Source organism: Prosopis cineraria, unplaced genomic scaffold (assembly GCF_029017545.1).
Source record: "Prosopis cineraria cultivar Desert tree isolate PC_DT_omini unplaced genomic scaffold, ASM2901754v1 PC1, whole genome shotgun sequence".
NCBI lineage: Eukaryota > Viridiplantae > Streptophyta > Magnoliopsida > Fabales > Fabaceae > Prosopis > Prosopis cineraria.
In genome coordinates this window covers 1,136,569-1,163,756 of record NW_026555332.1, presented here as the reverse complement: position 1 = coordinate 1,163,756, position 27,188 = coordinate 1,136,569, and the positions used below count along the sequence as shown (strand labels likewise).

The 27,188-nt window shown below is 34.0% G+C and overlaps 1 protein-coding gene across 1 annotated transcript; it reads left to right on the top strand.

Moving 5' to 3' along the window:
- On the top strand, positions 1-25,344 carry LOC129318517 (polycomb group protein EMBRYONIC FLOWER 2-like). The gene is made up of 17 exons (XM_054963342.1): positions 1-139; positions 218-286; positions 1,495-1,634; positions 1,784-1,846; positions 1,939-2,060; positions 6,748-6,810; positions 9,321-9,375; positions 9,485-9,541; positions 9,622-9,681; positions 14,611-14,657; positions 14,749-14,873; positions 18,784-18,922; positions 22,264-22,312; positions 23,832-23,915; positions 24,202-24,281; positions 24,440-24,529; positions 24,992-25,344. Exons 2-17 carry the CDS (start codon positions 256-258, stop codon positions 25,110-25,112), a joined length of 1,326 nt encoding a protein of 441 aa, XP_054819317.1. The 5' UTR covers positions 1-139; positions 218-255; the 3' UTR covers positions 25,113-25,344.
- Positions 25,345-27,188: the final 1,844 nt, after the last annotated feature.

The following is a 27,188-nucleotide window of genomic DNA, read 5'->3' as shown; positions in this document are numbered from 1 at the left end:
CAGTCGGCTTTGCATGTTTCACAACTGCCCTGGAATTAATGGGGATTCTCAAGTCCAAGCAAACTTTACACTCCCTGAAGTTACTAAGCTAGCTGTGGAGGCTAAGTCTCGTTCCTTGCTATTTTATTTGTCAGCTCAGGTGTGTATATGCTAGTTCAATTTAAATGAGATGAAAATATCTGTTTTTTTTTTTTTGGGCTCAACTATCAATTTGCAGTGGAAAACTTGAAATCATCAACTGGAGATGGTACAAGCATGGTGCCTTTGGATCTTGCTTCTTTTGCATGTGAGATATGCTTTAATTTATAATTTTTTGTCCATTAAAAAAGAGTGGCAGCACTTATGCCTTGCTGTTGGCCACTTCTGTAAAAAGCATGTACACTTTTTTAAGAGTAAAAGAAAGTATTTCAAAAAGTTAAGTACATGTAATAAGACAATAAATTCTTGGGTAAACAAAAGGAATGGAGAAAAGTATGAACTCATAAAGGAATGTGACACCATAGGTCTTAGTATGGAAACTAGGCTTTGATACCACTAATGTGGGTAGAAAGAAAGAGAGAGAGACAGAGGCCAAGAGAGAAACAGAGAGGATTATAATTTGAATAGTGCTATAAAATTCTGAATAAGCAACACGATAAGCTTTACAAGTCCTAAGCCTTTATTTATTCACTAATCTAGGTTCAATGGTCATTAACTCCCCAAACCTAGCTAACTTCTATTTAATTTATTATTTACACAACAGATAGGAACTTAGCTATGCCTAAGTTCCACATTGAGCAGTAAGGGTGCTTAACGGGGTATTTAAATTGATTTGTTTTCCTACCAATAGCTAGCTTTTAGGGACAGGTTTCCTATCCCAATTGAATACTATCGATTAGTATTAGGGTTGGTGGTTGAAGGTTCTAGGAAGGGATTTCTACAAAGGGTTTTGTTCTGCAGAGGGTTCTAATTGATGAGAAAGTTGAGGGAGGAGTCACTGGGTGTTGTAGAATGTTGTCATCAGGATGTCAGCTCTCTAAGAGGAGCCAATTGATGGAGACCTAGATATTATGGGATGCCTACATCTTACATTGAGTATATGAGATGCTCTATTGGGTATTCAAGTTAGTTGGTTTTCCATCTCAGTTGCTAGTTTTTAGGGGAGGGTCCCTATCCCAATTGAATACCCTTCAAAGTGCTAGTACTTCAAGGGTGCCTTCTTGCCCATAGGTTGGTGTGTTTGGTCAGAATTTGGGCATCTCTTAGGGCATGGATGAGTAAGTTACCCTCTTACTTTCAAACAAAACGGATTTCTGCTAACATAATGTAAGTAGTGCTAGATGCTCCATACTTCCAAACTATGCAACATTAGATGGCTATAGATCTCCAAATTTTTATACATATAAAATTTATTGCAATAGGAAAGAGCTTTGTTTTGACATTTATTTAAATTAGTATGATAATATTCTTCTGTGTTAGAGAACTTCCAATTGTATTTCATTCTGAACCTGACAGCAAAAGCTGAAGGATACTGCTTATATGGAAAAGTATCTTTAGAATCACTTTATATGACTTGGGAGAGCTCTCCAAATTTTAATTTGGGACAGCGAGCTGAGATCATGTCAACTGTCGAGTTGCTTCCTTGTTTTTTGAAGGTACATTTGTATGAAGCTAATGTTAAGCATTGCTTTTCACCTCCTTTCTTTTGGCTCGGGACTGTGTTCTTTTGTCTAAGAATGCATTTCAACCCTGATGTTAATCATAATTAGAATAGTTGTAATAAATTGCAATGTTCTTGTTGCAGTCAAATTTTTTAAATGAGGACAAGCGTGTCTCCATTCAAGTTCCCCATAACACTGAAAATGTGGTTTGTTCTATCTTAAATATCATTTATTCTCTGAACAATACATTTTGGAGACTAACTGCTGTTTGTTTCTTTTCCATTCTGTATTCCCCAAGAACATGTCAAAGCAAGTTCAAATAACAGTTTCTGCAGAAGAGTTGAGGGCCAAGGAAAAATCTCATTATCATACATATGGGGGCAGCGAAGTACCATCTTCATCATTATCTCATATCATTCGGTAAATTTCAAATTTCTTCTAGGCATCTGTTATCATGATGCTTGTTTGGTTGCCAAGAGTGTTATGTCCTTGATTCTTTGCAATTATTTTTGTGAGGGACCACGTCCTCCCAAAAGCTTTAGCTGTTAGCTAAAGTCTCATGATTGATTTTATTATGTCTCTAGTATAATTGTTCAGACAAAAGCCCTTTGGACCTGAAATGTAAACTGAGTGCAAGCCTACTGTACATTGTTTTGTAATTTTATTTAGCAGCGAAATCAAATAAATGAAATGGATGGAACTCTTGACTATAGAAAAGCATTTGTGAGATTCATATCCCAATGTTCTTATCTCATGTTTTTCATGGTGAGAATTAGCTTTGAGGAGATTATGATGCCCTGCTTGCAATATGCTGGCACGATCTTGTTATTGAGGTGGATTGATATGTTTTGTAAATGCTATTTATCTCTAAGTTTTGGAGTTTAATGTTACTCAAAAAGCAAGTTCGTGGTGATAAAGAAAATGGGAAGAGGATGAATAGGTTGATGAAACATTCTGAAATCAAACACATTTTATGATTGCATTTCCATGGTTTTGCATAATCTTTGGTCTTGAGTGTCCTCATTGCCTTAAAAGTCAATTTGGTGGTTAGTAGAAAAGCAGGAAAATGAAGAAGAAGAAGAAGAAGAATAGCAAGAATTGTTAATTAAGAAGTCTCATTCAATAACTTCTATAAGCATTTTGATAGGGCCTGTTATTTTCCTAAGACATATCAAAGGAAGTCAAAGGGGAAGAATAACTCTAGTGGAAATACTTTAATTGGTCCAGAAGCTTATCATATGGTCCCTAGCTGTAAGGAACAGTAATTTGTGATCTTTGTAATGATTAGGATCTTTTGGGTAGTATGGGCTGTGTGTTAGCCAAGATGAAGGTATTAGTGGTCTTTTGCTTGGGAAGGGATGGCCAAGGAGAATGAGTATGGGATTGTGACGAGACACTAGCGTCTCGAATGCCAGTGGGAGTGAAACTCTTGTCTTGAAGCTTTTAATATGTGTTATTGGTGTTATTGTTATCTTTTAGAGGAAATAGGGTTTTGGGCCAGAATTAGAGTCTTGTAAATCTGATTTGGTTTATTCATCTCATTAATATCAAAACCTAAGTATTTTCCTCTCATATTTATTGCTGTTGCTGTCTTATTTATTGTTCTTTGCTGTGATACTGGCTTGGGACACATTACATTCTCTTTAGTCTTCCTTCATCCTCTTTACAGGGCTCAAGATTATCCGTTCCGCTCTCCTTATTAGTGCCTCTCATGGCTTTTTCTGTATGTGTCCAAATCATTTTAAACGATTTTCTACCATTTCTCTCTAAATAGACGCCATGCCTACTTTTTCTTGTATATGCTCATTTTGGATTTTATCTTTTCGTGTATGCATGTACATCCATTTCAACATTATCACATCTACTACTCTAACTTTATGTTCTTGCAGTCCCTTTAAAGCTTAATATTTATTACCATATAATATGACTGATTTTATGTTCGATAAAATTTCCCTTGAAGTTTGAGGTACCTTTTGATCATAGATAACTCCTTTAACCTTTCTCCATTTAAATCACTTAATTTGTATCCTATGTACATCCCTATCAATTTTCCTATCATGTTGAATAGTTGCTCTCAAATATTTGAATTATTCCATTTGAGGTATAATTTGATCTCCTAATATCACTTCCAAATTACTTCTAACTGATCTCTTATTAAAATTACAATACAAATATTTCGTCTTACTTTTACTTAGGTGAAAACCCTTCAACTCCAAGGTTCTCTTCCATAATTCAAGTTTGCAACTAATCTCTTCTCTTGTATTCGTTATAAGAACTATATCATCTGCAAAAAAGCATGATGATTTCCTCTTGAATACGCTCAGTCAAAACATTTAGAACCAAGTCAAACAAATAAGGACTCAAAGATGACTTTAGAAAAGTTCTTTGTTTCATTGTTAGATGTTCTTATACTAGTTATTGCCTCCTCATATGTAGATATATATTGTATAGTTCTAATGTAGGCAACTTGGATTCCCTTTTTTTTCCCTAAGACTTTCTAAAGTACTTTTCTTGTTATATAGTTATAAGCATTTTTCAAATCAAGGAAATTCGTGTAAATCTTTATCTTTGTTTTGATACCTTTTCATTAATTCTCTTTGTAGATAAATTGCTTTTGTAGTCACCCTATTCGGTATAAAGCTAAATTAATTATCAGAAATATTAGTTTCCAATTTCAACTTATGTTCAATCATTCTTTCTTACAATTTCATTGTATGACCCATAAGCTTAATCTTTTTGTAGTTTGCACCATTTTGAATATTCTTTTTATTAAATATGAACTAAGGTGCTTTTCCTCCATTCATTAGGCATTTTCTTGGACTATAAAACCTCATTAAATATCTTAGTTAGCAATAGCTCCCCATTTTCACCTAAACATTTCCGTACTTTAATAGAGATACAATAAGGTCCAATGGCTCTATTATTTTTCATTTTCTTATAAGCTTCTTTATCTCACTATCGCATATCCTTTCATAGAACAACAAATTTTGTTCTCCTTCATGAGTTATTAAATCCTTTGAATTACTAGACAAGCTCCCTGCATCATTGAAAAAGTTCACAAAAGTAGGTCTCCTATCTGTCTTTATTATCACCATTTGTAACCAAAACTTTTTCTTCTTCATCCTTTATGCATTTCATCTATTCAAATCTTTTGATTTTCTTTTCATACTTTTTCCAATCTTATAATTTTTTCATTCTCCATCCTTTATCCCAAAATCTTCGTAAAACTCTTCAAATGTTTTAGAACGAGTTTCACTTCTAGTTTTCTCGATACCTTCTAGTTTTCAACATTATTGCACAAATGTATAGCTTTAAAAACATTCTTCTTTATGTTTGACTTTTTGTTGTACATTTTTATTCCACCACCAAGACTTCTTATCCCTTGGATCAAAACTTTTTGATTCTTTCAAAATTTCATAAAACCTCTTATCTTTTTAGCCATATCCTCCCACAAGATACTAGCACTTCATTGAGAACTTCAAATTCCTTTGTCCAAAAGATTGTGCTTGAAAATTTCTTGTTTCTCACTTTTTAATGTCACCACCTAATACTCGAGTTTAACACTTGTCAATGCTTTTTATTTTTACTGTTAATATACACTTCAAGGACGATGACCCTGTGTTGTCGCTTTATGCCATCCTTAAAGATCACTTTACAATTATTACAAAGTTTTCTATTCGTGTTCCTTACCAAAAAGAAATCAATCTTTGACCTTAAGGCTCTACTTTGTTAGTGATGAAATGTTCATCTCTCTTCTTAAAACAAGTGTTGCTAGTCTTGAAATCATATGCTAAATAGAAATTAAGAATAGATTGTTGTTCTTTGTTTGGCTTTCCAAAACCAAAACCACCATGTGCCCTCGCATAATTACTTGTCTCCTTTTCGACATGACCATTAAAGTCTTCTCCAATGAAATTTTTTTCCACTTTGTGGTATGCTTTACATCAACCCATTCAAGTCTTCCCAAAACAATTCCTTAAGATGGGCTTTTGCCCTAACTTGAGGTGTTTAAATGTTAATAATATTGACAATATCACGTTTAACGATTATTTTAAGGAAATAATTTTGTCCCTAATTCTTTTAACTTCTACCACGTCCTTTCACTCCTCATTAACAATAATACCTATCCCATTTCATGTGCTTACCTTCCTTGTATACTACCCATTTAATTTTGTAGCATGTTCACCACCTATTTAGTTTTCGGCAGATACAAGATATTAATTCTGCCTTGAATCATAACTCCTACCACCTTCATAGATTTACAAGACAAGGTCCCAATGTATCAAGTACCAAATTTGATCTTGCTCACATGGACTAACTTTCCGCTCTTGGTTGGAATAATTTGGTGGCCCTTGTTCATTTAATACTACATTCAGGCGCTAATTTAGTGGCTCTAATTCACTTGTCACTGTATTTGAACCATCCATCGTGTTACTTATAGGCAACAACTTAGCATTAGCACAACAGTATTTATTGTCTATATCCATGTGAGATTCAACAAAGTTTTATGTTGGCTGTTGAGGGCCTAACATAGCCCTCCCTCTTTATCCAAGCTTGTGACTGAGCTATAAATATAGACGGAGTTGGAAAATGAAGAAAAAAGGGGGAAAACATTCTGGTTGTAAAAAAAAAACATTTTGTTTTTGGCTTTTCATGCTTTCTATATGGTTGGCTCAAGTGTTCTTTGAGTTTTGATAGGATAGCAAAGGTCCAAGTGTCATGCTCGTGCTACTCATGCTATCCTTTGGTGCATATCTAAACCTGAATTCTCTGGTTTTTGAGTGGAAAAAATTTGTGTCCTTAGGCTCGATTGGTTAGGTTTTTTTAATGTACTTCGGTGTTTAGCCCGGTTATTTCTTTCGATGAGTTCCCTTTGGTGGACATGGAGAAGGATGAAAGAGCGTTTTTTATGTTTAGTTTCTTTTCTTGTTTGTTCTTTTTCTCTGTTGTATTTAAAGATATCTCATCCTCTTCATTTGTATCACTGCTTTCTTTATAGTAAAATCTCTATTTTTTAAAATTAAAAGCAATTGATAAATTTTACTATCATATAATTTAGTATTGAATGTGACCTGCATTTTAATCCCTGCCTTATTGTTTGGTCCAGGTTGAGGGAAGGAAACGTCATATTTAATTACAGGTATTATCAGAATAAGTTGCAGAGAACAGAGGAATGTGGACGGTTTCTTTATTTCTTTCTTTTTCCCCCTCTTTCTGATTGATATGCATGATTTTTTGTTATTAATATGTCTATTGAGCTGTTTAATTATCATATTATTTGAATAGAATAAAATGTGGGTTTATGTGTTTTTAAAATTGAACAAGATTTTCCAATTGTTATGGAACTTGTTATTTTTTAAGCTTTTTGAACTATTTGATCTCTGATATATAAAGTTACATACATGAGTTTATGATTATTTCCTGTGCTGAAATTTTGAATTTTTGGTTCATTTTTCAGGATTTGATTGATCAATTTTATTTATAAAAGCAGAAGCAGATTGGAAACCTTGACTGTTGCCAGTTAGAGCAGTGTATATTCTGTGTGTTTAACGAGTCATAGTTAATTTTGTGAATTTTATTTTACGATTCCATTGTCCTTGGTCACCAAGTTTGGGGAGGAGTACAGCTGCTTTACTTTGGGACTTAACATGACTAATGGCTGCCTTAGATTTTCGCAATGTATTTTTCAACTCCATACTTTGATTATTTTCTTCTGTAGTCTATATTGTTAGAACAGAATGCAATAATTTTGTTGGAAATTTTGCAGTCTCATCTTTGGAAGATATTTTTCTTTGCCCGCTACAGTTTCTGCAACTGCCCCCCTCTTTCTGATTGATATGCATGATTTTTTTGTTATTAATATGTCTATTGAGCTGTTTAATTATCATTATTATTTGAATAGAATAAAATGTGGTTTATGTGTTTTTAAAATTGAACAAGATTCTTCCAATTGTTATGGAACTTGTTATTTTTTTAAGCTTTTTGAACTATTTTGATCTCTGATATATAAAGTTACGTACATGAGTTTATGATTATTTCCTGTGCTGAAATTTGAATTTTTGGTTCATTTTTCAGGATTTGATTGATCAATTTTATTTATAAAAGCAGAATTGGAAACCTTGACTGTTGCCAGTTAGAGCAGTGTATATTCTGTGTGTTTAACGAGTCATAGTTATTTTGTGAATTTTATTTTACGATTCCATTGTCCTTGGTCACCAAGTTTGGGAGGAGTAACAGCTGCTTTACTTTGGGACTTAACATGACTAATGGCTGCCTTAGATTATCGCAATGTATTTTTCAACTCCATACTTTTGATTATTTTCTTCTGTTCTATATTGTTAGAACAGAATGCAATAATTTTGTTGGAAATTTGGCAGTCTCATCTTTGGAAGATATTTTTCTTTGCCCGCTACAGTTTCTGCAACTGACTTGTTTGGGGGGCTTTTTTTTCCCCTTTTTGATTTACAACGAGATTGACAAACTTTGTTGGCTTAGCCATTATTTAGCCTCACACTATGGGTGGAAGGTTTTGCTGTCCTCCTTTGATATATTGTTTTCTCTTCTCTTGAATTCCATTTCTATAGAAAAGACCACATTTTCATTTCCTACAAAAATAATCATAGAGGAAATCTAATATACAATCTAGAATTTGGAAGCTTCACTATCAAAGGAACAACAACAACAACAACAAGCCTTATATCGGCTACATAGATTATATGATGCCATTGTGCTTTATTATTTATTAAGTTTTTAGAAATATTATTAATTAAAAGATTTCGCTCAATAACTTTCAAAAGTGTTTTCTTTGGCCTTCCCCTACCCTTCTTGACAGGGCTGAAAGTCATCTATTTCACTCTCCTCACAGGTGCCTCTCGTGGTCTTCTTTGTATATGTCCGAATCACCTCAAATGATTTTCTACCATTTTTTCTTCAATAGATGCCACACCCACTTTTTCTTGTATTTGCTCATTTTAAATTTTGTCTTTGCGCGTATATCCACACATCCATCTCAACATTCTCATCTCTACTACTCCAACTTTATGCTCTCGTTGTCCCGTCAAAGCCTAACATTTACTATTATATAATTGCTGCTGGTCTTGTAACATTTGATAAAACTTTCCTTTAAGCTTATCAGGTACCTTACGATCGCAAATACTCCTATTTTGTCTTTGATATTCGAAGTTAACTTTGGTTCTATTCTAAATGCTTAAGCTTTTGAACCTGTTGTACGTGGACTTGGTATGTTTGTTTGACCAAGTAGCCAGGTAATTCATTTTAGTTTTCCTCGGTTTTGTAAGGCATTGTGGGTAGTATATGTTTTATCCATGTTTGCAGTTGCATACTTCAGCCTTGTGTGCTGTCTTGTTGAGTGTTGGGTTGTGTTCAAGACAAAAGAATTTGTTTTCAGCTAATTCCTTGAAGGGATTTGATAATATTCACGATCTTGAAGGATTCATTTTCCTCCTACGTTGTAATTATTTCCTTATCAATTGCTTGTTTCCTGGAAAAATGTGAACACAACTGTGGATAAAGTTTTGGATTGAGTGGTTCTTTCATAATCCTTCATGTCTTTTCATAGCATTGGATGTAACAATTGTTTTACATTTTGTTTTCCTTCTTTATTATTAATATCTATCTTTCTGGGTTCTGCCTCATATAACGATTGGAAGCTCTTTTTGTAGTCACTGAAGACTTCTCCTGTCCATTCTGTTTGGTTAAATGTGCCAGCTTTAAGGTTGCACTACTCTTGGGTCTTGGCTGCTCTTGTTTAAGCATATTTGTTATCAGTATAATAAGTAGAAACAATTTTTTTATGCCTCTGACATATGATCAACCTTTTTAAGGGTCTAAAATGTCACTTGCCGTCATCACATGATCTCTTCAGCTTTGAATTTGGGTCAGTTCTTTCCACAATTCTTTCATTTCTTCTAAGCATTGGTTATATTAAATCATGAACACTAAACCATGGATTATTATGCAGCAATCAGATGAATTTCTTGCTGTAAATGTGTCTGTGAAAACTGACATCTGGAGATCTGAGGTAAGACAGCTTGGCCCAATTTTTTTTAAATATTTTTATTATTATGTAATTGGATATAATTCTTTGGTGTGCTGACCATCTCCATGTCGATTTTTTTTCCCTCCGCTTTATTTTCAGGGGCTGGTTGGTGGGTTTTGGGTTGTTGGTAAGAGTTAGTGTGGAATTTGGGAGAAAATGATATTTCTATATTGAATCAAAATGGAGATACATAGTGAGTATATATACAACAAAGGGAATAGATACTAATAATTGCTAATAATGCCTAATAACTACTAATAAAGGCTATACAATACTAGATAATATTTACAATAAATATTAAATCCCACACTCCCCCTCAAGTTGGATCATAGATGCTAATCATATCTAACTTGCTCATGCAATTCTCAAATGCAGGTCCAAGTAACCCTTTAGTCAAAACATGAGCGGGTTGTAAGTTTGTAAGCAAATATGTCAAACATAAAATTCCTTCTTTCACTTTTTCTTTGATGAAGTGTCGATCTATCTCTACATGTTTGGATTTGTCATGTTGCACTAGATTTAAGGCAATGTTTATGGTAGCCTTATTATCACAGTAAAGTTTCAATGATGAGCTTGCTTCAACTTGGATTTCATTCAAGACTCATTTTAGCCACAATTTCTCTGTTATTCCTTGAGCCGAAGCTCTCAACCTAGATTTAGCACTGCTTTTTGAGATGACTCTTTGCTTTTGGCTTCGGATAACTAAATTTCCCTATACAAATGAATAGCAGCCAGAAGTTGACCTTTGATCTTTATAGGTTCCACCCCAACTTACATGGGTGTAAACTTTAATAGATCTTTGCTCATGTTTTTAAAGAACAACCCCCTTACTAGGAGTACCTTTTAAATATCTCAAAATCTGTAAACTACCTCCTGACTCTTCATTGGGTTGCTTATATATTGACTGGTTTATTTTGACAACAAATGCTATATTCGATCTCGCATGGGAAAGACATATCACTGTTTCAAACTGTATATGGACTTTTTCAGTTTACAGGCTTGAGTTTCTTTGCCTTTATTAAACCTAGGAGGTAGTCATATAGACTTCTTCCTTCAACTCTCCATTTAAAAGGCATTTTTGATGTCAAGCTGGGGGAGAGGCCACTCAAGATTAGCTGCGACAGATAACAAGACTATGAGAGTGTTCAATTTGTCACCGGAGCAAATGTTTCTTTTCATAGTCTAGGCCATATGTTTGGGTAAATTCCCTTGCAACCAAGTGTGCTTTCAACTCGTCAAGAGTTCCATCAGCCTTGTATTTTGGGGTGAACACCTACTTACAGCTAACTGTTCTCTTTCCTTTAGGTAGCTGAACAAGTTCTTATGTCCTATTCTTTTTCTAAGGCCCTCATTTTTTCCATGATAGCACTCCGCCATTCACGATACTTAGAGCTTCCTATATAGTCTCAGGTACCTCCACTTTATCAAGATTAGCAATAAAGGCCCAATATTGAGGCGAAAGTGAATTGTATGAAACAAACTTCTATATTGGATGGAAGTATATGAGCGAGTTGGCTTCCTTGAAGCAATATGGTTTTAGAAGTTGCCCTAAATTTTAAGCCTCCATAAGTATTTGCTCTAAGAGCTACCTCTAGTTCTCACTCTCTTGATGCTTCAGGTACAAGTTGCTCATTGTCTTTCATTTCTTTTTCTGAGTGTAAACAAGCAATTATCCTTTTTGTGGTTTTTCTGCATTTCTGCATCTTCTCCTCTTTGCCCGTGTTCCTTAGATTGTGGCATAAGAGGAGATGGCGGTGCAGGTAGAATAGGCTTAGGAGGTGAGGGCAGTACTGGCTCAGTTGCTATAAACCATGGTTCAAGGAGCACTATTTCTCGGTTAGGCTCTTGATCCCAAGTCTAAGATTGACCCATGCTCTCCCCTTAAATCGAAGGATTGGGATAGAAGGGAGTATCTTCATGAAGGGTGACATCAAGGGTGACAAATGTGTTTTGAGATAAGGTCAAAACATTTGTATCCTTTTTGAGTAACAGAACAGCCAAGGAAAATGCATTTAATTGCACGAGGTTAAGTTTGGTGCTTTGGTGGTTATGGACAAAGTTTGTGCAGCCAAATAACAAAGTAGAAGATTAGTTTCAACATGAGATATTGAGAGAACACTTTTCAATTTGTGGAGAGGAGTTTCAAAGGATAAGATTCGACTGATCATATGATTGATTAGGTAGGTTGCGATCAAAATAGCATCCCCTTAATAAAATTTTGGCACATTGCAAGTAAACACAAGTGCTCTAGCAACGTCAAGTATATGGCGATTTTTCATTTCAACAACCCCATTTTGTTGAGGTGTATGAGCACAAGAACTAATACGGACAATACCATGCATTTGGAGGAAAGTACTCAAAGATTGGTTGAAGTACTCAGTGCCATTATTGGTGTGGAGGACTTGAATGGTGGTGTTGAATTAGGTTTTGATCATGTTGTAGAAATTGATGAATGTGGATACAACCTTAGACTTGTTTCTTAAAAGATAGACCCAATAGAGACGAGTATGATCATCAATGAAGGAAACAAGCCATGTTGTTTTAGTACAATTGGGAGTACGAGAAGGTCCTCACAAATTGTTATGAATGGTTGTGAAAGGTTTGGTAGGTTTGTATGGGGCTCTAAGAAAGGAAATTCTGTGATGTTTGGCAAGTTCACACACTTCACAATGGATGTGATTAATATTCAATTTTGGGTTAAGGGTTGGAAACAATTGTTTAAGGGAATGAAAATTAGGGTAACCCATCCTCTTGTGCCACAACATAAAAGTATTAACTTTAGAGGTAGATATAGAATTATCAACAATCAGTGAGTTACCCATTCAAGTAGAGACTTCAAAATAGTAGAGTCTCTCATACCCTTAGCACTTTCAATTGTCGCTCTAGATGATACGTCCTAAAATGCACAATGAGATGGGATAAAGTTAGCATAACAATTTGATTGTTTGGTCAATTGACTGATCAAAAGCAAGTTGCAATCAAGTTTAGGCACATGAAGTACATATTCCAATATTATAGAACTTGAAATTCAAATACTCCTTTTTCCTACTACAGGTGCTAAGGAACCATATGCAATCTTCACTTTAACATTCCAGCACATGGAATGTAAGTGGTAAACAACTAATGACAACTGGTCATATGATCGGATGCTCTTGAGTCAACGATCCACACAATGGAATCTCAGGATCTCTTTAGTGCATGAAGAAAAATCTCTTTTTTTGCTACTAAGACTTGAGCTTTAATTCTGGTTACGTGTGGAGACAATGTTAGGAAGACCCATATTAGTACTCCCACAATCATAAAAATATTCTCATAACAGAGAAAAGTTAGAAACCACAACTCCACACACAAAGATGATGTACACAAAGAGTTGCAAAACAGAACAAGGAGCTCGTGATAGAGAAACATTGAAAAAAGAATCCCCAAACTTGGGGAATATAGGAATCGTGTTGGAAATGCCACACCATCGACGGAGGAAGGTGTCACCGTCAACGTAGAACCCTCATGCGCTTCCACACGCCACCCTGCACTCTCTGACGCAAAACAAAGCTTCGGTGCGTGTGACTCGATGGCGTTTTGGGTTTGGGCCAATCGGAGGTTACCGGAGGTCCTACTGTGGGCAGTGAGATCTAGATCACCCTCCTTACTGAGACTCACGCTCATCCTTGTATTGCGTCTTTGGGCCCAGTGTGCTCAAACCCTAATTCCCTTTCCTTTTTCCCCCCCACACACTCCCACTCTCTCCTTATGCTCTGATATCATGTGGAATTTGGGAGAAAATGATATTTCCATATTGAATCAAAACGAAGATACATACTAAGTATATATACAACTAGGGGAATAAATACTAATAATACCTAATAACTACTAATAAAGGCTATACAATAATAGATAATATTTACAATAAATATTAAATATTCCCATGGTGAGGCATAAGAACGTTGAGAAAAATGGGGGGTAAAATAGTTAGAAACCAAACTAAATGTATTGTTAGAAGACTAATGATGACGTTTTTAATACTAATTATATACCTCTATATATACTAATGCTATAACCATACAAAAACACTTGTGCCTTTGGGCGCACTGCAAGTAACTATTCCTTAAGTTACAAGACTTTTGTATGTTCTTAATATTTTTTCAATAGAATAACTCTTTTCTTAACCCCAGAAATTTCTTAAATTCTTGATGCTTACTTAATGTCAAACACAATGTGGTCCTTGGGATTGATCTTCTCAATGCTTGCAAAGATTACTCTTCTCCTTCACATGGAATTATTTGTGTGTTCGTGGACTTGTTACATTGTGATTGAGTTTTGCTTGTCTCCTTCACTATGTTTATGCATTAGACTTGTACAATACACTTGACATTTTTAATAAATGTTTTCTTAGAGTAGATAATAAAGGCTACTGCTTCGGCTAGTCTTGGCTGTCTAGTCAGAATTTTGTTTATCATATTGCACTGCTATTTGATTCCTGTATAACATCTTGAGTTCACATGTTTTGGTACTATATGTTATAAATGCATGCATATGTCATTGGTCAATCCTTTCTTAGTTCAGGTGTGTTTGAACCCAAAATTGACCATATATTTTATTGATCTAAAAGTTTAACGCTGATATTGTGTTTTGAGATGGTAATTTACTTCTCAAGGACCCCTTGAACTCAAAATCTTTTAAGTTTGTGGTCCTTTGAACTCAAAAGCTTTAAGTTCGCTGGTGGTAATGTGCATTTAGCAACATTTTGATAGGGACCCTGGGAGGTTCCAGGAGAATGTGTGTGTTGTTAAGAAATTAGAAAAAGCTTCTGAAACATTTGAACCTTTTAGCGTAAAGGTGTGGTGTGAAGGGTTTTTTTCCCCTTCTTTCTTCATTATACCATGAAAACTTACTATGTAATGCATTTTCCGCCAGATGATTGCTGATGGTGTTGATCCGAAATTACAAACATTCTTCTTTTGGTTAGCTACTGAACTTATGTCATTTTGAAATTTTCTTAGCCTCGTATATGCTATAAAGTGAAAAAATGGTTAACTCTTTAAATGTTTATAGTGCAAAGCCACTCAAGCGCAGAAGACTAAAGTCCTTTTCTTCCAAAAATGCAAAGCGTGTGCATTCTTTTCTCATAGGTTCTGACTTTCCAGCAGAAGACAATGAGCTTTTGGAGAAGGCTGACGGTATGCAACTTCTTTTTCAAACTGTATCAGCTTTTTGAGTTGTTGATCTAATGCTCTCAAAATATCAAAACAGGTCAATTTATTGTTATCAGCATAGTGCTTTTTTTAGGAGTTGAATAGCTATCTGAAAATGGGGTCATGGAACTCCCAACCATAACATATTGAATACAACAAGCCAAATTTAGGAACATGATGGAAATGCAACTGACGTCAAAACAAAATAGCTGTCCACGATTCTTAATAGTAGAGCACTTCTTTCAAGTATATTAAGTGTTTTTGTACACTGATAATGGTTGTCTGCTTTTGCAGCAGCAGAAAGGAAAATTGTCACGAGAGGTAATAGAAACACATAAAATTGAAACAGAAATCCTAACATCTAGGAACAAACTGGTTAATTGATAAATTAATACAAAAATATATTTTTGTTTAATAGCAATTGATACTTCATTCAAAGAGAATGATTATACAATAGCGATGGAGTGTTAAGATATTTGAAATAATTTGAAATATCCTGAGTGGCTTTGACACTCCTAAAGCTGGCTGGAAAATGTCTTAGGTCGCTTGCTTATGAAACTGTTGAAGTTCTTGGTCAGTCTTCTATTCAAAATGTCTGCTGTCTTTTCATTTATAGAGACGTAGGGAGCACTAATCTGATTTTTGTCTATCTTGGTTTTAATTAAATTCTGGACTTATTTTTGTCAAGCATAAGCCTTCCATTCTCCACCCACTTGAAAGAACTCTCCTTAGGAGAGTAAAGCTGCTGATAGGACTGCCTAAAGGCTGGATTGAAATAGAGAAACTTCTCTTCAACCTTAGTTGCAAAGTACATGAATTGACCTGTCAATAATTTTATAAGACTTGAACATCAGTTGTTCAATCACAAGTAGCAATATCAGTTGTTAAATTATTAATTTTACTTGTTAATTTACTAACATTAGTTGTAAATTATTGACAGGTCTTATAATTTATAGTTGATATTATTAAATTAACAAGTAAAGTTAGCAAATTAACAGATGATGTCATTGCTTATCTGACAAACTGCTGTAATTTACAACTCATATTGGTAAATTAACAAGTAAAATAAGAAAATTAACAACTAATGATTTAATTTTGGTTTTGCATCTCAAACAAAATTAAGAAGTGAAGGGTACTTTGGTTTTTTCACCATTAAAATTATTTTTACTTCAGTCCTCCTGGACTGAACTGAAATTTCTGATTTTTTTGGAACCTACTAATAATTAAGTCACATCCTTGGTCCTTAGTTGAAATTCTCCAAAGAAAAAAACTACTTCCTCTAAGTGACTGCATGTGCAATACTTGATGTATACGAGCAGTTGCTTGTGTACAATTGCAAATAGCAGAGAAAAAATCTTTTTAAGGCTTGACGCATCTGGTATATCACCACAAAACATGGGTTGCAGAAAGTTCCTAAACAATTTAGATTGCTTTCAATCCTAGATCTTTCTGACTATGTAGCACGGATACTTCAAAAAAGTAAACGTACCCGTATCCGATATGTATCCGATACGATACTTGTAGGATACTTCTGCATACGTATCCCATATTCTAACATTTGTTATATGATTTTTTTTAAATAATTTTTTACTATATCACTTAATAACTTGAAAAAACACTTAATATTTTAGTTAATTATTATAAATATCCTTATATTACTTTAGAAATTCTTGTTTAAAAATCAAAATGCTTATACTTACATCATAAAATGTTGAAATATACATTATAAATATTCCCGTACCCGTATTCTAAAATTTTGAAAATTTGCTTTATCCCCGTATCATGCCGTATCGTATCGGATACTCGTACCCATATCTATGCAACCTAGCTTTCTGACTGGCATCTCTCTTAAGACCATCCAATGTGTGGGAAGCAAGGTGGCTACTGGCTAGTGAATGGGGATTTGTATTCATTGCTCGTATGGGCTCGCAAGAGGCAGCTCTCCATCCATTTACCTTTGTTGGGTCTTGGGACATATGACATATCCATATCTAAAGTCCGCTCTTATTTGAATACTCCTTGTCTTCCTCCATGGACTAAGCTTATAACTTAAGCTTCTATTCCATAGTCATCTACTACGTGCCAACATTCCTCTTTGCTCCCTGCAATGCCATGTGAGTATTGCATACGTAGATCATCCACCTTTGGAGGTTCTTTACCAGTGACGGATCTAGGAAATTGTTTGTGGGGGCAAAATTTAAATCACATAAATATTAATATTTTTGAAATATAATTCTAAATATTTATTAAATTAATTAAAAATAATAATTTACTTACACCAATAAAAATAAAAAATATTTTATTTAAAAGTAAATACATAAAAAATAAAACAACTATAAAATTCTAATAATTTTAAAATAAAATTATCTTAATATAAGAAAAAATTATATTGTATTAAAAATGATAGAATAAGTAGTAGCTATTGATATCATTTTCTCTGATGCTCTTTTTTTGATAAAAACAATTCTACTCTTTTATAATAAATATTTTTAATATGAACAGTTAAACAAAATTATTTTCTATTTTTAATGTTTATAGATATTCTCCTGTTGGTTAGGTTATCCTACTTAAGACACTATTGAATACTAAATGTAACCACCTTTGCTAGTAAGGATTCGAATTATCTTCTATTTTATTAGAAGGTATTACCTTCAAGTATGAATGAGTAGAAATTAAAAATTATAGAATCTAACCTTACTATCTTTTAGCAAATAAAGATTAGTATTTTAGTATTTGATGTTAGTGGGGGCAGCTCCTCCCATTCCCTTGAACGTAGATCCGTCCCTGTTCTTTACTAACTCACTGCAAAAGGCTGTCAATTTTTTTCAGGCTACCATCTCATCTAATAAGAGTGATTTCTCAGTAAATGCATAGTTAGTGCTTTCTTCTGAAGGAACCTCACATTTGAGATTTTGCCTCTTTATGCTGTTCTAAAAGGCTTCTCTGAAAAGGCTGGTCTCTTGACTAGGCATCACAAGTTAAGAGGTCAGAAATGATTTCGGGACTTGCACTATAGGATTCATGCCTAAGCACTTAACTTGCTTCTGGACAGGTTATCTCTGCCGATCTGCTTACCTAATAGCTGAGGTGCACACCGAACTTTGTCAAATTGATGGTCAACATAGCCTTTCTATATTCCTTTTCAGACCCCTCCTGAGAAGTTTTGGTATTTTAATCCATAATATAATTTAAATGGCCAGTCTCAAATATGAAAAGAGTGTCTGAAAGAAGTTTTCGCTTCAATAGCTAATTTCTTGACGTTCTCATCTAACTCAAGAACGTTAAAATGGCTAGCATGCAACCTCCCCTCTGGTTATCAACACTAGTTAAAATGATACAATATTCAACCATATTAGCGTGATATTCTTCTTGATTTCAGTTTTAATTATTTAATATTTTATCTTTGTTAGGTTTATCTTTTTGAGTACATCTTTGACAGTATTTTAGGGATTTTTTTATCTTGTCATTATATGGTTTCTCCATGCATCTCAGGCTGAGTGGCCCAAATGTTGCTGTCAGCCCCTCAAAATACCAGCTTATGGACAGAATAATAAATTGATCGTCCTCAAAATATGCTCCATAATTTATTAGAATTGACTTTTCTTATGTGACAGCCTTACTGTATTAATTTAAGCCTATTATTGTACAAACAAACAAAAAAAAAAAAAATCCCCTTCGCTTGAAGTTGATAGTATAATTGTAAGATATTATAATAAAATTCTTCATAGGCCATCACTTTACAGCTTAAGCTTTTGCTTTGAAGTGGGTCTTCACATGGTAGTAGAGCCTCTATGACCAAGTAGTCAAGAGTTCAGTTTTGATAGTTCCCTGTTTTTTATACTGGCATTGGTGCTTCCTACTGTTCATAACATTGTTAGTTTCTTCTACCTTCCAGAGATTTCAAGTGCTATGGGGCCTTTGCATCCAGACCCATATATCCAATCAGTATCTGAAAATAATCTTGGTGGGACTTCTGCAGTTCTACAGTTTGCAAAGACAAGAAAGCTATCTGTTGAGCTTTCTGACCCACGAAAGTATGCTCTTCTGACCTGCTCCTCATCTCTCATTCTTTCTGGGCTATATGTTTCTTGTTTAAAACATTTTTGCTCATCAATTGTGGATTATTATTATCTTGTTCAATATAAATGGACTATTTTCCAGACTCACTTAAGTGGCTTGTTGGTGAAATTCTGGTATCTCATTGCTCCTGCATTTTTTTATGCATAAAGAAACTTCCTTAGAAAGATGATTAAATGAAAGGAGGGATAAGAAGCAACCCATATAAGGGGAAAGCAAAGAAAGCAAAGCGAAACAGGTTCTTACTATTTAAGCAGATAATTATATTAGTCAAACAGATTCCCTTCAAACCGACGGGATGCCAGAGATAATACCCCTTTCCATAAGACATTTAGAATCCCAAGTACCTCTAAGATCCTACCATTGCTTCCTAGCCAGATAAACATAACCGCAGAAAGAATTGTATACCTTCACAATCATCTTGCCATCTTCATTGTATCCCAAACATTTGTACCATATTAATACAAGCTGATCCAAATTTTCTGGCAAACTCAACTCTGAAAAAACATAACAAACATCTTATTCCAAAGTGAAGTTGCCATACAACAATGTGACACGTGTCTACTTGTTTCTGAAGTAGCCCTACATATAAATATGATACAACAACAACAACAACAACAAGCCTTTATCCCACTAGGTGGGGTCGGCTACATGGATTGCAAGACGCCATTGTGCTCTATCATTTATCAAGTTTTTAGGAATATTATTAATTAACAGATCGCGTTCAATAACTTCCAAAAGTGTTCTCTTAGGCCTTCCTCTACCTCTCTTAATCGGACTCAAAGTTATATGTTCCACTCTTCTCACTGGTGCCTTCCTTGGTCTTCTTTGTACATGTCCAAACCATCTCAACCGATTTTCTACCATTTTTTCCTCAATAGGTGCCACCCTCACTCTACATATAAATATGATAATAGGGGAAAAATCAGTGCACTGTTTGGAGAGGAAACAATGGGTGCTGGTTTCGTACTCTCTGGTTATGTGTCTTCAGATTCCTAGTTTGTGTAATCAATTCTTCACAGTTAGCTTGTTTATTATCATCAAGTGTCTTCTTGTGAGTTATGTAAATTATCTAGAGTACGAAGGTCAGGTCAAAGGATTTTTTTTTTTTTGGAAGCATCTTACAGCACCTTTCATCTTCAAGATTCTGTTCAATCAACAGTCCAACTTTCTGAAATTTTTTCTGGGTAAAAGAGCTATTTTATAGGCTTCAATATTCCACCTATGCTTTGTTAAAAAATTACAAATATTTTCATCTAGTCAATTGCCATGCTGTTTTGAAGTTATGAGACCATGAGAACAACTATTTTCGGGTATGTTAGCATGTTGGACAAGGATATTGTGGTTATTGCTGTGACAAACAGATGACGTGTGTGCACGTGTTAGAACTAAAACCTTCAATCATTTTGACTAAGACGTGGCTGAGGCATGATCAACTGAAAAGAAAAGAAAAATCAAGATACAACAGGATGAGGGACTAGAAACTCCATATCCGTGAAATCATAAGATTATATCATAATTTGTTATTCCATGAATAGTTTGAATGATTAGTTTATATTAGTTAAAATTCCTTTTACTCACTAGATTTTTGGAAATAATAGCTCTAGGTGCTTAGAATTGGATGCCCCCCATTCTTTTTTGGGGATGGACTCGTGGGAATGGAAAGGTTATTAAAAAATTAGGATTTGGTTATGATGCTATCAATATGTTGCAATTCTGCAACCTAATACCATGAATCTTGCTGGTTAGCAGTCATCCTTTGATTAAATGGAAGATGGTAAAAGTCTTCATTTATTTGTGTATAAGATGAAGGGGTATATAAGTTTGTGGCAATCCTAGTCAAGTAGCTTAGGCTGTTTTGGTTATATGGAGCATGGACAAGCTCAACCACAAGTGAATGTTATTTTATATTTTGCTATGATTGGTCATTGTTAGAAATTATTTCAATAGCTTAAACTTTTGAGTTGGGATGACTTTGACATGCATTGAAGCCTTGATGACAAGCAGTGAGTGATTTAGCAGAGAGCCACCATTCTTTTTCTTCTTTTGGCTGTATGAAGAGAGTATTTGACAATGAGGTTGTTAAAAAATCTTCCCTTGAAGCTTGCTCTCCCCACCCCAACCCCACCCCCCAAGGGGACCAAAAAAAAAAAAACAGTTTGCTGAATGGAGTTTGCTCCCCGAGCTAATATTTCTAGATGACAAAGTAGTTTAGAGATCAATTCTTGACACCTTTACTCTTCATAATTGAATGAAGTTTAGCACGAGTTATGTGTACCTGGATTTTGGTCATTCTTCAAGTCCAATCGGCTTTCATGTGAGGGACACATTAGAGATTATAATGAAATTAAAACTTTAAAAGCCATACTGATAATTGAACTGGTTAAAGGATTGGCTTATGGTTTATTGATCCAACAATGGTCGAATCGATCTAGAAATTTGTATTTTTCATATCTGCATGTGCACATATATATAACTAAATAAACAATGATCAAGTATCATATAGCATATAGTAATGTATTTGCAATATCATTAGTAACCGACGAATATAACAGGTTCTTACTCATGCATAATATATTTTACAGTCCCTAATCATTACAATAATATTCTCAATCATTAAAAGGGGGCAAAAAATAAAGAAGGAATGTAAAGTTATTATGACTATTAAGAAAATGATCTAATTGTTGATGTCTTTAGCCTAATAAGTTTCTGAGAAAAGAGCAAAAACTATGCCTTTCCAATAAAGATTAAAAACGAAAGGTAAAATTAAAATTTCCAAACTGGTCTGCTTTACCGGTTTTTGGTTGGTTGTTTGCTGACTATTCGTTTTAGGGGGCCGGTCAAAATATTGGTTCACTAGTTTTCTGAGTTGGCCAGTCTGAGCTGGTTTTTAAATTAGTGAATAAAATTATTTATTGGTTAGAACTTCATTGCTTCAACTTTTGGGTTAAAACAGACTTTGACAATAATTGTAGGTTGCAGTTTGCTATTTAAAATTGTCATTCTGCTGTACACTAGTTGAATGTTCTACTTTATGACTGAAGTAGCTAAATTCGCTGGTAGGGTGCTGTCTATCTAATCACAAACCCGATTGGGTTAATATTGTGTCCAACTCATCTGGATATATGTTAGGAGAACCAGTGTTGGACGTCAATTATGGTTGTCCATGATTAGTCTTTCAACTTTAGGATGAAGTTCAAAGTAATTCTAATAACTTTTTCTACTTGTGATTATAACTTTCGCTGTGCATAAAACTCAGAAAACATTATTTTGACATGATTCTTTGAAATCTTTTCAGTTGTGCCCTCCTGAGGAAACGGCAGTTTTTTCACTCTCACAGAGCCCAGGTGACGAATGACTGACTTTTATGTTATTTTTGTTTTTCCTTGTACTGTTTCCTTTGCTGTTAAGCTCTTTGCTAATCATCCTTGTTCTCTTTAACGGTTTCCTTTGTTCAAATTTTCAAATATTATATTTTTTTTTTCAAGTCAAGGCTTTTTAGCTGGATAAGATTACTAGTTTGTTGTTCATTATGTTAAAGCAGTCCATAAACATTGATATGCTAAATGGAAGAGTAATAGAAAGATAACAATGTTGATTCTGGGCTAGCTGGAAGCTAAATTAGGGAAGAGTGAAGATGGGAAAATGTGATTTTTTTTTCTTACATTTTTTATACATAGAACGTTCAGGTCAATTGAAGGAGAAGATAAAGGTAGATTAGGTAAATACCAATGATTCACAATTCCCTTGTCTGTAAAAAAAATGTTACTCGGCCATATCTGTTTCCCAAAATTTTTCTGAATTACTGTGTCCACTATCTTTTTGGTATCAGTTGTTTTGCTTTCAGTGAAACATCATTTGCTAATTTGATGTGATTTAAGACAAGTATTTAATTCGAAAAATAATAGTTATTACTTCATATCTGTTTGGATATGGTAAAATAATAATCTCAGATTGAGCAGCTTGAATCGTGTCAGGTAGAATGCTTTAAATTTGCAATTTTATGGTTTTCATTCTTGTGTTGATCTTGATGCAACTTGACACATGACACTGATGCGTGGTGATTTCAAACCATGAACCAGGTTGGATCAATATTATTATTAGTATTGTTATCATTATTATTATTTTTATATGAAAAGGCAAGAAAAAACTTGACTAGTAGTTAACAGACCCAATAAGTTTCAAGCCTAGGTTAATACAAACATCAGAAGATAAGGCATTCCCTACGGGTATAGTGCAAAGTAACATTCCGAGCTTCACACACAAGTATTCATGTGTTTTGAATATCCACCTCAAAAGGATGATTTATCAGATTATCCCTCCAAATAAGGTTCAGTGCATCCAAGGAATCAGTAAATACTTGGATTTTATCAAGACCTCATTGCTCACATATCTGTAATCCTGTCTGAATACCGAGCATCTCTGCAATTGCTATTGGGTATCGACCCAAGCTTCATCTAAATCCCAAAACCCAGTTTGCTTGAGAATCTCGAACAGTACCACCACACACTGCTTGTCCATTGGCGTCAACAGAGCCATCTATGTCAAGACGGAGCATTCCTTGAGGCAGGGGCTTCCAAATCCTGTGGATCAATATTATTGACTGCTGCATTATTTCTGCCTCTTGTAGCATATTTACCTCTGATGGTTTTCTTTTTATTAAATTTTTAGGTTGCCACGAACTGTGGTAATCTGGAGATGAAACAATGTTCTTAATCATTAGATGTCATCTTAAAAATAAGAAAGGAAAGGAAAGGAAAAGGGCGAAAACAATTTTTCCTTGTGATATCTGGATTATATGTTCAAAATTGTTAGTGATCTTCCTTCCTTCTTTCTTTCTTTTTTTTTCTTTTTTAACTTTTAAAGCCAATGGCACTTGAACAAGTTCTATCAGATCAAGATAGTGAAGATGAGGTTGATGACGATGTGGCAGATTTTGAAGATCGAAGGGTATGCTTAATTATATTCTTACTATTCTATTGTTGTCAGTTACAGATGTCAAATTTCTTGTTGTGATTGCTGTTCTGAGCGAAAACTCTCTTAGAACTGTTGTACATCTTAGTGGTTGCCTAAAAGTTGAAGATTGACTTACAAATTGCTCCCTTTTATAGGATTTGGGACCTAGTCTTGAACCTTATTAGGAAAGCTTGCCATTTGGGATTCCAGCTTGAAAATTGGAATATTTTTTTCTTAACTTTTTTCTATATGATTTTAATCTAGATTTGTTATTTTGTAGATGCTTGATAATTTTGTTGATGTGACCAAAGATGAGAAGCAAATCATGCATATGTGGAACTCATTTGTTCGGAAACAGCGGTAATAAGATCTCTCCATTTTGGATGAGTCATCTTGCTAAAGCGTATTAACAACGAACTTCGCTTCATGCTCAAAGATCATTTAAGATTGAGAAAATCGATGTACTTGTCCCTTCAAGTTTCTACTTTCAAGTTTCAGATGTTTCATTTTCTTGGCAGTGTTATTGCTGACGGCCATATTCCATGGGCATGTGAAGCTTTCTCAAAACTGCATGCCCCTGAACTTGTCCGATCCTCTGCGCTAACTTGGTAAGCTTAATTTTTCTTGCGTCTGGTATTTCTTACTTTGCATATTTGATCTTTACATCCGACTTTTCTGGTTTTTTTTTTTTTTTTGCCTAATGAACTTTGCTATTGCTAGCATGGTTGTCTTTTAACTTTGTTGAACAAGTACAATTCCTACAGTTCTGATCTTATTCTAATTATGCGCGCAATGCATGCATGCAAAGGACTAGTCTGGAATTTTTCAAAGTTCCAAGCATATGTTGTTCCGTTTAATCTTCCATATTCCAAGTGATTCTGATATAGGCTCGCTTCATTTAAAGTGGAGCTCAATTTTGTATGATAGGGGGAAAAAAAGGATACGTTTATAAATTGTCATTGTTGATAATGACAATATATACCCAGTTCTGAAGTTCTTGTTTAGTTTTGGTAATGCAATCATGATTTATGACTATGGATAACCTGCACCTGTCATGTTCATGTTCTCAGGTGTTGGAGATTCTTTATGATTAAACTTTGGAATCATGCTCTTCTAGATGCACGTACCATGAACGAGTGTAATCTAATTCTTGAAAGACATCAGAAGGAGAATCCAGATCCTAATAGCTAAAGAAAGTTTTGCTTTTAGCATTTCTTTTAAATGTTGGCCAATGCAAAAGGAGTCTTAAAAACCACAATTTCAAGCCAACGTTATGGAAGATGCTTGATTTCTTTGATATTTCGTCCTCGTCTTTTTTTCAGACAATTGTATCAATATCTGTCAAAACGGTAACTTATTTTCTGAATCACTGATCAGGGAGTAGGGAAATTGTTGAGAAATTTAATTTTTTAGGTGCATGTTACATGAATATTCTTTAAAACTTTTCATGATTTTCACTTGATATTTTATATCCCGAGAAGTTTAAGATAAATTTTAAAAAAATCCTGAAGCTGTGGTGCTTTGCTCTTCTGCTTCGTCTGCTGAAACAACGGATCTATTTTTTTTTTTTTAAATAAAGGATCAATTTATTATAGACAACGGATCTATTGACTATTAGGTATTATTTTGCCACTTACTGGTGATATCATGGTTCCAGGGATAAGGAGTTTGAAATGATAGTGTATAGAAAAAAATCAAACATGAGTTTTTTTTTAATTTTTTTTAAAACACAGCCACAGAAAAATCATGTTTGGTGACATGATATCTCATCAGCATACAAAAGAGTTATACAATTAAGAGACAGTATAAAAAATGTGAACACTTGAATTGTTGATAGGAGCTTGATGAGTTAACAAATTTGTACATTTATTTGCTTTTTTAAAAATATGATCAAAAGTAATTGTTCAGTTTTATAATAAGATCTTTGATTTTATTGATAGTTACAATTAGAGGATGATTTGTATGAGAATTCATTGCATATTAAAGTGAAAGCTTTTGTAAAGGCAAAATAGACATTAGTCTTATCAAATTTTTCAGCCTAGCAGGTATTAAGTTCTTTCAAGATGTCCTTAAGTTCTACTATTGTACTTAAGTGGTGTTCAAGATATGTAGAAAAGTCTTTAATCTAATCACGTTTTTCATCTCGAATGAGGACCTCATAGGAAGTTACACCTTGATTATTGGCGGTGCTGTTTGCTCGAAGTTTGACACATCCGTCTTCAAGAGAGAACCACTTAGCTTTAGATCTATCACTCTGTTGAGTTAAGAAGTTGATTTTTGATTGGAGGTGTTGATTATTGAAAATATCTTTAATGTTAGTAACTGCAATGTTTTTGTCATGGTTGTCTTGCTTATATTTTAAATATATACATTTGTGTAATAATGATGAAAATTGAGAAATGTATTATATAGTTAAAAAGGAAATTAAGAAATTTGTGATTGAAGCTCGTTTTCAAACATTTAAAGAGTTTTAAAATGGTTTTAAAACATTTGAAGAGAAAAAAAAAATTTATCAGAGTGCGAAGAGTAAGGAGAAAAATTGAGAGATTTGAAACAGATAAAATATATAAAGGATGAAGAGGGAAGAGTTTTGGTCTTAAATGGTAATATTAACAATAAATGGGAGATTTATTTTTCTAAACTATTCAATGATAGAGGGGGTTTGTCTAGTAACTTAAAGAATTTAATAACTCATAAAAGAGAATAAAATTTGTCAATCTATCGAAAGATATGCATTAGTGAGGTAAAGGGAGTTCTTATGAAAATAGCAAATGGCAGAGTCAATATTTAGGTGAAAAAGCGATGTGATGGCTAACTAAGTTATGTAATAAGATCTTATGGTCTAAAAAATGCCTAATGATTGGAAAAGTATCTTAGTTCCTATTTATAAAAATAAAGAGGATATTCAGAATTATACTAACTATAGAGGAATTAAACTTATGAATCATATAATGAAATTGTGGGAAAGAATGATTGAACATAAGTTGAAATTGAAAATTGGTATTTTATAGAATTAATTTGGCTTCATGCTAAGTAGGGAGACTATATAGGCAATTTATTTACTACGGGAATTAATGAAAAAGTATTGATGCAAAGATAAAAATTTACATATAGTTTTTATTAATTTGAAAAAAAGTTTATAACCATATATCGAGATAAGTATTTTGGATAGCCTTAGAAAAGAAAGGGGTCCGGGTTGCCTATATTAGAGTGATGCACGATATGTATGAGGGGGCAACAATTAATATAATAACATTTTGCAGTGAA

What these genes read in the sequence shown, in the direction of transcription:
- LOC129318517 (XM_054963342.1), top strand. Translation starts at nt 256, where the DNA reads ATGGTGCCTTTGGATCTTGCTTCTTTTGCAT. An exon ending in TGCTTCCTTGTTTTTTGAAG is followed by an intron (nt 1,635 to 1,783) that starts GTACATTTGTAT and finishes TTCTTGTTGCAG; the next exon opens with TCAAATTTTTTAAATGAGGA. An exon ending in CTGACATCTGGAGATCTGAG is followed by an intron (nt 9,682 to 14,610) that starts GTAAGACAGCTT and finishes ATTTTCCGCCAG; the next exon opens with ATGATTGCTGATGGTGTTGA.